The sequence below is a fragment of the Bombus impatiens genome, unplaced genomic scaffold, assembly GCF_000188095.3.
Source record: "Bombus impatiens unplaced genomic scaffold, BIMP_2.2 scf_0037, whole genome shotgun sequence".
Lineage (NCBI taxonomy): Eukaryota > Metazoa > Arthropoda > Insecta > Hymenoptera > Apidae > Bombus > Bombus impatiens.
In genome coordinates this window covers 868,043-879,909 of record NT_176456.1, presented here as the reverse complement: position 1 = coordinate 879,909, position 11,867 = coordinate 868,043, and the positions used below count along the sequence as shown (strand labels likewise).

Sequence of the window (11,867 nt, the reverse complement as noted above, 5' to 3'; positions counted from 1 at the left end):
CCGAGTTGCCGACTTTCCGGCGTGTCGTGACCAATCGGGTCCACCACCGCTATCCTCGTGCTCCAAAATAACCGAAACACGCGATATTACCGCACTACGTGACGTAAGATCCTCGTGGTTCGCGCGGATTTCTAGTAACGACGAATCAACTCCGCTGCATCAACGAGACGCACGGTCGAGTTCTTGGAGCGACGTTGACGTTGCATTCTGCGACGTTGAGTTATTTTAATTGTTTCTCCATGTTTTACCGTGCGTGACGTTTAAGAATGATCATCGTGTTAAATACGGCGTAGTTGATTCTGCGCGGCACAAAATATGATAAATGGATTTTCTTAATACTCGGATGGCGGTTTTGGAAATCGATCGTTTCTTCATATCGGTGAATTTCAGATCGAATTTAGTTCATAACACTTTTTGCAATTTTCTGCCGTTGAATGGTTGAGAAGAAATTAATAATAAAAGATATTAATCCAGAATATGGAGCGAACAGCACAAAATGCAAATTAATGTTTCGATTCTTCTCTTCCTTCTAAATCGTAAGATCCTCTGAAGACTACAAGGACTCTGATTATCCAAAAATTGATAAAAAGATTCCTCGATTCCCCTTTTGATACTCTACCACTCGAAAAACGTAAAACGCGACTTCGATCAAGGCAACCCTCGACAAAAGACGACCACTTGGCGCGACGTTGTATCTCGTTCTGATCGCGCTACGCGGCCATTTTGTCGAGGTGCGTCAATGGGAATAATCGCTTGGAATTCGTGTCGTCCGCGGCAGGACGATCAAAAGGTCTTTACGTACTACGGTGAACGGAACACCGTGGCTTCTTTTCATCCTCCGCCTCCCCCCTCAACCCGGGCTCCTTTATAAGAACACTTACAATGGACCACACGCATACCGGTGACCTCGAAGCGAGTGCGCTTCTTACAGGGTCAGGGGCATGTGTCATCTATCTTGGGGAGGTTCATATTCAGTCGGTGACACTAATGCCTGCTCTTCGTTCTACGGGCAAGAGCTTTATCTCGCCGAACACGCGCGACGCCCGCGCGTTTTTTGCCCGAGCAATCTGTTCGATGACAGACAAACGGGCTGACTCTGTGGAAAAGCCAGCTCGAAAGATTCGTCGATCGTCTGAAAGAGTTCGATAAAGTCTACGATCTTTCTACGTAGTTTTCATTCTTATCTTCGCGATAAATTGTCACGTAAAACGACAAGGATGGTTGTCTGAATTATGCCCTTTTTTCTCACGAGCTTCGTTTTTCTTTCTTTTATTCTGTCAATTTTCGGCTGTAATTATAGGCGTTCGAGAGGTCGGTCGATAGGTTGTCGGTTTTTCGATATAAATCAGTATTTTTTGTCACAGCGATGTTAATGTTACGGAAACTTACGACGAGGTTTAATGACTGTTTACGACTTTGGGATCTGAATGGTGACACTGTTTGTGACTCGTGCTTTATCAGGATGTGCTTTGATATTCGAGACTTGATATTCCAGCAACGCTGACACGAGTCTAAATATAATTTTCCAGAGTCTGATTACGATGTTCTTTAGAATACAGCTAAGCAATGTAAATAATTGTATTACGTATTAATAATTGGAATTAATGTTTCAGTGGCCAACGTGGTTTTATCGGCCAGATTTCCCTCTCGGTACATCACTACCCACCAGTCACGTATCAAACGCCAGCAGTGTTCCTACTTCGTCGCCTTTGTACTCCAGGACCCACTCGCAATCGGAGGCTCCCAAGGCTCCTGACTTTCTCGATAGCAGCAAAATTCACGGACAAACACCGACGATATGCACGGTAAGACGAACCACACAATTCCCTCCACGTTTCTCAATATTCGTACACGAACATTTAAGAAGCTCGACATTCAGTGATCAACCTTTTCCTCCAAAATTGCTATAATTTTATTAATTATAATATTGTTATAAATTATAATATTGATTAAAAAGAGGAAAGTTAATATTTATGTACAAAGAACGTTCCGCTCTGCGAATTTTAATCGAGAAGAAATCAACTTACAATCGTTCTACCGTACCACTATACATTTTAAACGTGCCCCGACCTCGATGCATCTTTTACACGTAAAATACACCACGGTAGAATAACCAAGCTGCATCACTCGCGGTATCATGAAAATCGCTGGTGTAAACGGGCCAGTAATCGCCACGAACATCGACATGCAATTTTCTCAGGCGACGCGTAATTCGGAATTACTAATTTCACGAGGACATCTTTGTACGCGCAAGCAGGTGACATGGAAGAAATTCGGATGCAAGCACGATACGAATCCCTCGTTTTATACTTAATCAGCCGTAAGTAACATGCAACACGGTCTTCGCCACCTCTTTGAATATTCTCCCCGCGCAGGAAGCTTTAAGAATAAAATATGCGTGCAGACGCGATGAGCATGGATGTCGCGCAGGTTGCGCACAGTCGAACGGGAAATTAAGTTGTCGAAGAGGAACCGCGAGCGGATAGATTGAAACGTTGCATTGAGCGCGATCCTGTGATCGATAATAGGCTGCCCATGACGGCCAAGAAGAAGAAGCGAGCGAGTCTCGTTACGATGTCGTTATTAAAATTCCCATCGGGCAACGCTGTCACCTGCGTTGAAATTATCGGCTGATTGATTGCCGGCTATTTTTGCAAAATGCGCATGCCGAGGCTATCGTCGTTTTCATGCCACCGCGTACCGCGAGCAGCGTGACGCTTGCGTTTCAGGAAAGCAAGATATGGCTTCCTGAGAAACGCTTCGCCGACGGAATTTCTCTATTTACGGCGCGTCCATAGCTGCCATAGAAATGACTTTGGCATTCGTGTAGAGAAGCGCGATCGTAGGTCTAATTGCGCGGTTATGTTTCTTGCTACGAAGTTGACAATTGCACGAAGGTTCTTCTCATTGTCACCAGTTTCAAAAGTGTACGTACGTCTCGCCGCGTAACTTTGACGCGTGGAAAGAAGCTTCGAGTTGCTATCTATATGGTTCGATTGGCGCGTCGCCCTCGTCGCTCGACCACGGAACTCATTTCCGAGTCTCGGAACCAGGGGGTTCGATTTAATGGGCGCCGACATGACACAGAGAGCTGCTGTCGATCGATATTCAATTTACAATTTTGTGACAAAACGGTGGACACGGTGGAGAGACGAGTTCGCGGAAGCGAAGGCGCCGATCGTCGGTCTAAGGGGGCGTTCGAGTCATTTGTCAAGATCGAAACGACGCGACGCAACGCTTCCCCTGAAACGATGAAACCGCGTGGGCGTGCGTGGCTCGTTAGGGCGCTGTCGTGGCCCCTCGTTAGCGGCGATGCGCCTGCAACAAATGATTTAAATATAATACTTAATAACGCCACACCGTGGCACCGGGGTGTATTCAATGCGCCGCGCACTTTTGTTTCTCGATTATTATTATCCCGCCGCGTAAATCGTGTCCCGCGATATTAATGGCGCGTACGGAGCGAGCAGTCGCGGCAGCGATCAATCTCGTTGTCACAATTAAATGCACCGCAACGCCGAGCCGAAGAATAATTTATATCCGGCTACCCACGTGAAGAACGAAAGCCGGAGAACTCGAACGAGATCGCGCCCGCCTGTCTTTCTACGCTGGAAGAATGGCAGCGATGCTTTTCTGGAAAAAGTCGTTTAGAGCGGAGTTCGCTGCTGGTGAACGCGTGATCGACACTCGGTTGATCGAAACTGAAATTATTGGTAACGTTGCGTTGATACGACTCAGTGGGGTCGATCGTTTGAAAATGTCGTTGGAGACTCGTGATAGATGTTGCACACCCGTTAGAGAATAATTTAAATGAATAAAAAACGATTAGGTAGGAGAAAGTGGAACACCTTTCTGCGATGGACATATAAAATTAACTTTCCTATTAAAAGTAAGTAAATGAAAAGAATCTCTAGCTATAAACAGTCAGCGGCGGCTAAATCTACGATTAGCAATGATATTGCCATTACATGGACATCGGCTATCACAGTTCAATTTTCACTAATGGTATTAGCTTTTCTGGCTTAATTTAAATCGCTGACTCCCATTAATCTGATAGAAAAAAAGCGCGTGCTCTCTCTTCTAGCAAAAGGGAAGCGCGTGCATCTCGTATCCGCTCCTCGAGTTTGATTAATGTTAAACCTCGAGTCTGATCCAGCAAATAATTGCCTTCCAGATTAATTGTTTTTTGATGGACCACGGTTGCCTGTGTTTTATTTATATTCGTTCTCGCGACCGTAATTGAAAGTCAAAATGGTGGGTTTCACCGGTGCATCGGTACGGTGGCCATTGTAAGTAAATATTGGATGTTTAGGAATCGCGTGCGAATGTAATCGATAGCGCGGCCAATTTATTTTGGAAAAACTTCGGCTCGATCGCTTTTAAGTCGAAACGCTTCGTGTGTGATCGATCTTTAACCTTTCTACGTATCTATCCGAGTACCTACGTATAAAGGCCGACACGCATGATCTTTCGTTCAGTTCGCCGCGTACTTGCACGGTCACCTTTTATAACCGCGATCGTTTCTATCTCGACTCTAATTTGCCATTGATTTATGGGAATTCGCTGTTTATTCCGCAACGTTCGGCTCTCGGGTAATTTTGACGTATCAGCTGAACTTGTCTTCGAGGTACATACCCGTGTCTAATCGGCGTATTTGTATTGCGTTTGTTTAGATATTTTTGCTCGTCGCTGGACCGTACAGGATGGTTCTAGAAACTGGGTTGGGCTTCGACTTTGTTCTCGGTTGAGATAGGAAAGCACACTAGCGGAGAATGATTTTTCAAGATTTGCCGATACTCTCTCAACGCGTAATAAATTAGAAGCACGTTGAAAATAATTCGCTACTCGAATGAAAAATAGATTGTTCGTCTCTTAAGGTCTCGCGTTCGTTTATCCTCAGTTGCAACAATTAAATACAAAGGTAAAGATTCCTCGCATAGATACATTGTTGCATCGGAAGTGAGGATGCGCGATGTAGGGTGCACTTATCGGCGGGGTCATTATTCGTTGGCGTTCGTGCGTTTATGAGCGAACCACCGACTAGGTACCCATGGTTTGCCGCTTTTATTTTTCCAGATAATCCATTTACTCGCGTCTATGCATCTGGTGTTTATCCCTGGCGCAGTCGTTTATTAGCGAGCAAGTAAGTAAGACGATTTACGTCGAACGCGTTTCTTCGGCCCGTTTCGATTTCGCTCGCGTGAAACGCGTGCATTAACGGGTTTATGGACAAATCATCCGTTCCTCGAAACCTCCGTCGAGCCTATCGACTCGTCTTCGTTTTAACTCGCCTTCAATTTGCCGTCCTGCCACGCCGGTCGCGCCCCCTTAAATTTCATCTCTACGTTTCACGCTGTTGGCTTCTTCGTTCCTTTTTCTCCGTCCGATCTCTCGTACTTAATCTTCAACAGGTATCGTTTGGTCGTAGGCTAGTTTTACGTTAGGTCACTTATTCCTTATTTTACTGCTAGCTATTCAAACACTTCCAAACTCGATGCTCGACGATCTGCACACTGTTGAGGGGAATAAGAGGAAGGAGAATTTTATTGGTGCCGGGAGTACGTAACGAATCGTGTAATTAGTAATCGGTGAACAGCGGGTGCTTCACACTCGTTCTGGCGAGCAACGCCCACGCGATCGGTGGAGTTGCGAAAAGTGGCATCGCGCGGTATATAAATTCGATATTGCCCAACGACCGGCTCGTTTCAGCGGTAGCTAATTGCAGTTGACGCGTAGAAAGCGCATGATAAAGGAAGCTAATCTCTGCCGCGAACTGCATCAATAACGCTACCGCTTACGTAAGCTAACACGTATGGTAATGAATAATATATTAGCTGTCGAGCGAATTTTGCGATCCACCGCGAAGAAACGGCCGGCCGTTTCCGTCTGGCAGAGGAGGAGACAGATAAGGAAGATGGAGCCGCTTTCAGTTTGTAATCTAATAATAATAAGAGCAGGTGAAAGCGCATAGGTGATCGCGAACCATGGCTGGCTAAACTTGTAAAGCGGTGTTGCGCTTTTTTCTCCAGTTTTAGAACCTCTTTTTCCATAACATGAAATTACCTTGTGAATCTCTCTAATCTTACGCCTGTTACCGCTTTTATCGCTGTACTTTTTCCGATCATACACCAATAATATTTTTACACATACGAAAAACATGCTCTTCGATCGAAAAGATCCGATCTCTACGCGTCTCGCTACCCGTTCGCCTCCTCTCAGTCCGGCAGTCGCCTAATTACCGCTTAAATTCACGTTACACGATGTCAATTACGATTTCATGGAGAGCAACTCGACGACGTACAGTGGCATGAACCGAATGGAATCCCGCTACCGGCGACCAAGAAACATGGTCCGTAATAAGGGACCGTGGAAGGGGGAGAAAAAAAATCATTAACTAATCATTAACTGTAACCGTTTACCGGTCGCGAGGAGAGATTCAAAGAGGGGCCGACGCGGTGACGAGGCATCAAGGCGACCGGTGACCAACCGCTAATGACGATGACTTTTTGCTGGCCATTTTTTTTATCTGCCTGCCGGCCACTTTTCACCGAGCTCCGTGGCCAGCGACGCGATCTCTAATTACGGTTATTACGAAAATATTTCGCCGGTCGGCGCCGATCGCCGCTTCCGTATTTTTTTACGCGCGGATTACGAGCCATCTTTGCGTCGCGTCGCGTTTTATATTCCGTTTCGATTCACCGCGAAAAATCGAATCGGCCCCGGGGCCAAGAATTTATTCGATTGGAACGCCGTTACATCGAGCTTACATTTACATCTTCTCTGATCTTTGAAGCGCTTCCAAGTCCTCGAACAGCGTGCTGGCTCCGAGTAAGTGTTTGCATATCGAGGCTTGAAATTCTGCCGAGATTTCGCTGTAATATTTGTCGAGGTAATTTTTACTCACCGTAGACAGACAACATAGAATAATATTTTCTTTTGCACGAAAATTAGTTAACGAAATTTATTTTTGAAAGAAACATTTCTCGAGGAAATTGGCGTAACATATTTATTTCGTTGAGAAGAGTTTCCTTCTCGACCACACCCTACGACTTTCGACCAGTCAAAGTCTCGTTAAATTCAAAGGCGGAGAACGTTGTTCGTGCACGGTTCTAGCCGATCGACAACGGAGATCGGAACGATGCAACACACGAGGGGGACTGCACTCGTTTTGGGGGATGTTCCTTCGCGTTCGAAAACGGGCAAAGTAAGTAGAAACGAAGTAATTAGCGTTTCGAAAAGTTTCGTCGGACTGTCGTATCGGTAGGGGCCGTGGAGCGAGCGGGGCGGAAGCTAATTGCGCCGACGTTTAATTAGATCGTTTGCACCCGCGGCCCGCGCTGCCCTTCGTATCAAACTTGCCCTGTCCTCGCGATACGGATCAGCCTTAATTCACCGACTCGCCCGTCTGCCCTGTTAATCCCGCTCCTACGGCCGCGGAACCGCTGCTAAATTTAGCGCGCTCGTTGATTCGCCTGCACCGACATTACGCACGCGCGACCATCGATACTTCCATACGATACCTCTTTCTCTCTCTCTCTCTTTTCTTTGGCGTATATACTACTTTTTCCATCTATGAAACTTCAACGATAACGTAAGAACCGAGAGATTTGATTTTCGAAAGATGGCAAAAAATGCATCTCACGTCCATTTGACTTTCCACTTTATCACGTACAAAGTACAGTGCAATCACATTTAGTTCTTCTTTGAGATTTCATGATTTTATTTCGTCGATCAACAGTCAACTTTTCCACTCATCGACTATAATAAATTCAGCTTTTTCCCCCGGCAAAATGTGTCCGGTCACGTAATCTGCTTTTTCATGGTCGCACCACGACCAAGAACCTCTCGAGCAACGACAGTGTCTACCTTATTAGTTATTCGACCGGTCGCCGGCAAAAAAGCCAATAATTTTACCGGTGCCAGCCCTAACGACGAGTCGCTCGACAAAAAGCACAATCTATCAAATTGTCACTGCTCTTTCTATTTCATAGTTACGAGGCCTCCTAATAAGCAATCTTCGACGCGGTACCGTAAATCGACCGAACGAGTTCCGGCTGGTACCGATTTCACTGACTACCATACGTCGGTGGCAGTCGTCGAAATTTCTGTCTCTGAGTTACGCGTGCCCAGCTTCCAGCGTCCTTGATTGAATTAACTTCCAATTAGAGTCGATTTTAGTTGACGTTGATAGCTGAATCCGTCACGGTCTCCGGGATTCGAGCTCTTAACGAACTCGGCATTACGTATACCGTGATACTTGAGATTAATCAAGAATCTTAGTAGAGATTGATTAAGTATTGAGTTTTCTGATATTCAGCGTTCGATCGATCGTTCGATTTTTCAAATACGCGCTGGTAAACATACGCGGCGTTCTATCGCGCCAAGTTCTAACTACGTATCGTAACTCTGACCGAAGCGTCGTCGTTGTCATCCGACTCGAGCTATCGAAGATTCTTTGTAATTTCGCGTCGTTTCGTCCACAATGTTCGGTCTGTCGCTTCGCCTTCGTCTACCTGTTTCTCGAGAAACCGTGACGTTCGAGTCACGAACAGCTTTTATTTCCGAAGAAAAATCCCTCGAACAAGTCCAGCATCCTCCGTCCGATGCCCACGACGAACGTCTTTCATTCATCCTCGCTCCTTTTATCCCCGACCAGTTCCTGAAAGTTTGAATCGACGTCGTCGCGGCGAGTACGCACATCAGTCAATGCGGCCGCGGCCGGTTCAACGTCCTTCTTCAGCGTTCATCAGCCGGCACAATCAGCCTAGACTCTGGCGATCAACGCCGTCATCGTTCGAACGACGAACAACCGGCGACTAATAATCTCTCGATCTTGTTGTCCTTTTTCTCCCACCGCGCCGCGCCGCCACGCTAATAAGTCATTTCGTCGAGCGTTGGATGTCGCCGCGCCGCTTCGTGAACAAGTCCCTTCATGGACTTTATGAACGATGTTTTCATTGCTGGAAGACACTTCATCGTGGTTCGTTAATTATTTCCGAGAACCGGAGATAAAGGGTACGAAAGAACGTTTCGACACGGGATTTCGTATTCCTACGCTCATTTCCGTCTTCCAGCTGTTTTTCACCGACCATTCTGTTTGCTATTCCTTTTTGCCTCGCGTTCGATAGCTTCCTCCTAATGAGACACACGCCGACGATCGTGACTAGCCATTTGCCATTGATTATTAGCTGGCCGGTATTTGCTGCTCGATTACGACGATGTCCTATCTACGAGATCGACCACGCCTTCGTATCGATCGCTCGGTAGCTGGCCAGTTAACCAACGGTGTTTTAAACATTATTTTTGAATTTTTCCTGGTACAGCTTACAGTACAGTTGGCGCGATCAAGGACGAGCCGAATTTACGAGCGCGGATATTAAAGCGCGGTAGTCGCGAATCGTTAGTCTTGCGCGGTTTTTGCCGTTTGTCTCCGTGCGTGGCTCGTACCTTGTGTATTTAATCGCGTCGCGCAGCGCAGCGCGAAGAAACGCGCTGATTGCCACGAGAACGCAGCGAAGACCGACGTCGCTTTTACGAGGCTCGCGTGTGGTCGTTCTAAGCTAATTGTACGTTCCGTTGAGAGTACGTAGCTTGGAAAAATCCGGATTCTCGACCGCCCAGAACCGAGCGTACGTCCGAAGCGGTGCTTTTAAAGGGAAACGGACTCTCCAAATTGCGAGGACAGCGCGGAACGTGACACTTGAGTGAGTAATTGAGTAATTAGCGACTCGGAGCATACGTATAAAACGTCTCCATCGTTTCCACTCTTCCGTACCACAGCAACCAAACAGTGTTGCACTCTTTTCATATAACTGTTTGAAAAAGATCGAACGAGAAGGGACGCGCGCTAGTGAACAAAGAGGAACGGACGCTTAACGTTAGCTTAATTTCGGGAAGCGATTACTGAAACGAGCGTCCATTTCCCGTAGACGATTTAATCCATTTTCTACACCGTAGTTACTTTTAAATCGCTTCTCAGACTCAACTGTCTCTTGGCGCGTCACTTCTATCGCGTTCCACGGATCGAAAACTGTCCTCGAGCTTCAACTTTCGCGATGTATCGTCGCAGTCGAAGAAAGCACCGAATCGACGCTACGTTTGCAACACGTTTGATCGCGCGAGGGCCACCAGAAATTCAGCAGTATCGCGTGACAGACCGCTTTGGCATGGTGGTCACGTGCAGCTATGTTTATGCACCGATAAGCCTCGGACGAAAAGCCCGCCGCATTTAGCTAATAACCTTTTTCTCGTCTTGGCCTGATCGAGGTCATAAGACAAGGGGGGCGGCTCGTTGCGTAATTGAACAGGACCGTGGCAGCACGCGGTTCCTTTCCGACAGTTTCGGCAGCGAAGAGAAAGCGGTCGAACGAGAGCGAGCGCGGTGGCATGCGGAGGAAAAACGCTGTTAGCCTAACGGCATGCGCGGCTTAATTCGGGCTTTATTAAATTTGCTACGACCCCCGTAATTTCGCCGGGTATCCTCGTTCCTTATCAGCGGAAAGAGGGCCTCTCGCCGCGGAATCTCGCCATCTACCTGCGCCTTGGGTTACTGTCCATGATGAGACGGTATGTACGTACCGGCCTACGTGACACCATTAATAATACGCCGTGCGTGTTGCGAAAAAAACAAGCGGCACCGGTGGACTTATGGGCTTCGACGTGGCAGAGATCGGTGAGAAATTGGTGGACGATGAAGAGGCGGAATGTTACAGTTCGATAGAATTAGAGGAACGTTTACAGGTAGATTTCCTGAATTTCGCAGGTGCAGCGGCTCGCGAAAATATTCGAACGTTTGTAGAAATATTTTGCGAATATATTGCGCGTTATTGTACGATGTTGTTTTGGAATTTCGTTGGCGTTGTAACGAGATTCCGCTACTACGATAATGGACGGCGAGACGCGACACAGCGACCGATTTCACCTTGTCCTCGCGATTTCCGTTAGGATTTCGTGATTATCCCCGATGGAAGGCCGGGAGGAGGGACGCGGAGAGTGGTCACGTTGCTTCTTTTGCAGATAAAATTATATTCCGCGGCGGATAACTCGTTGTCGTCCCATTACATATGAAATTTGCGCCTGAGCAAGATTCTCGGCTTTAATCCGCGGAAAAACGTGAAGCCTCGCTAACTGCCACTCTGAGATTGCGTCTTGTTACCTGCAAATGATTGCGATCAATTTAGAGACCAGATGTTTAGTGTCGTGGGCGAGAATCACGAAGCAGGGTGGGCTGGTGGTTTTTCCAGTCGTCCGGATTGATTTTCTTCGCGAAACACGAAATCGCTCTCCCGCCATTGGTTAGGTTTAACATGATTCGCGATAAGAGAAAAGGGAGCGGTTTAACAGAGAATCGATGAAAATTTGAATCTCGCTTTAATTTCGAAGGCAGCAGGAAGGTATATATCGTTAATATTTAACGTAGAAACGTAATCCAATCTTGTTTCAATCCGGAGACCTTTGAAACGAGACGTCCTGCACCTTCGTTTCCTTCTTTTTATAAATATGCATGTCGTCGGTTCGCCGAACAAACTGCAAAGGACGCCGATCGGTACAAACGAAGGCGGCCAGTTAGGAAGATAACGAACCGCGGACGAATCGCAAAATGGTCGAAGGAAAAAAGGAGAGAACAGAGGACGGCTAACAATAAGGGAAGAGACAGACGTCCGTGTGCAGTAGCGAGGGCGCGGGAGTAGGGTACGTTAGCTGGCACTCCGGACGGGGGAACATCTGCGCCCTTAATTATTTTACAGATTTAGTAGATCGTTATGGCTTGTAAAATTACTGCCAATTTCACGGCCCTAAACTTATTTTATCCGCGCGTTAGCTGCCTATCGGTGCATCGCCGCAAAAGCTTTCGAAGGATATTGGGC

The 11,867-nt window shown here is 46.9% G+C and overlaps 1 protein-coding gene across 1 annotated transcript in view; it reads left to right on the top strand.

Moving 5' to 3' along the window:
- The window catches only part of LOC105681243, a 103,102-nt gene that overhangs the window by 28,004 nt on the left and 63,231 nt on the right, over positions 1-11,867 (top strand). The window contains exon 2 of the mRNA XM_033322890.1: positions 1,614-1,805. Within this exon, the coding sequence (XP_033178781.1) occupies positions 1,614-1,805 (192 nt within the window). The remainder of the gene's footprint in view (positions 1-1,613; positions 1,806-11,867) is intronic.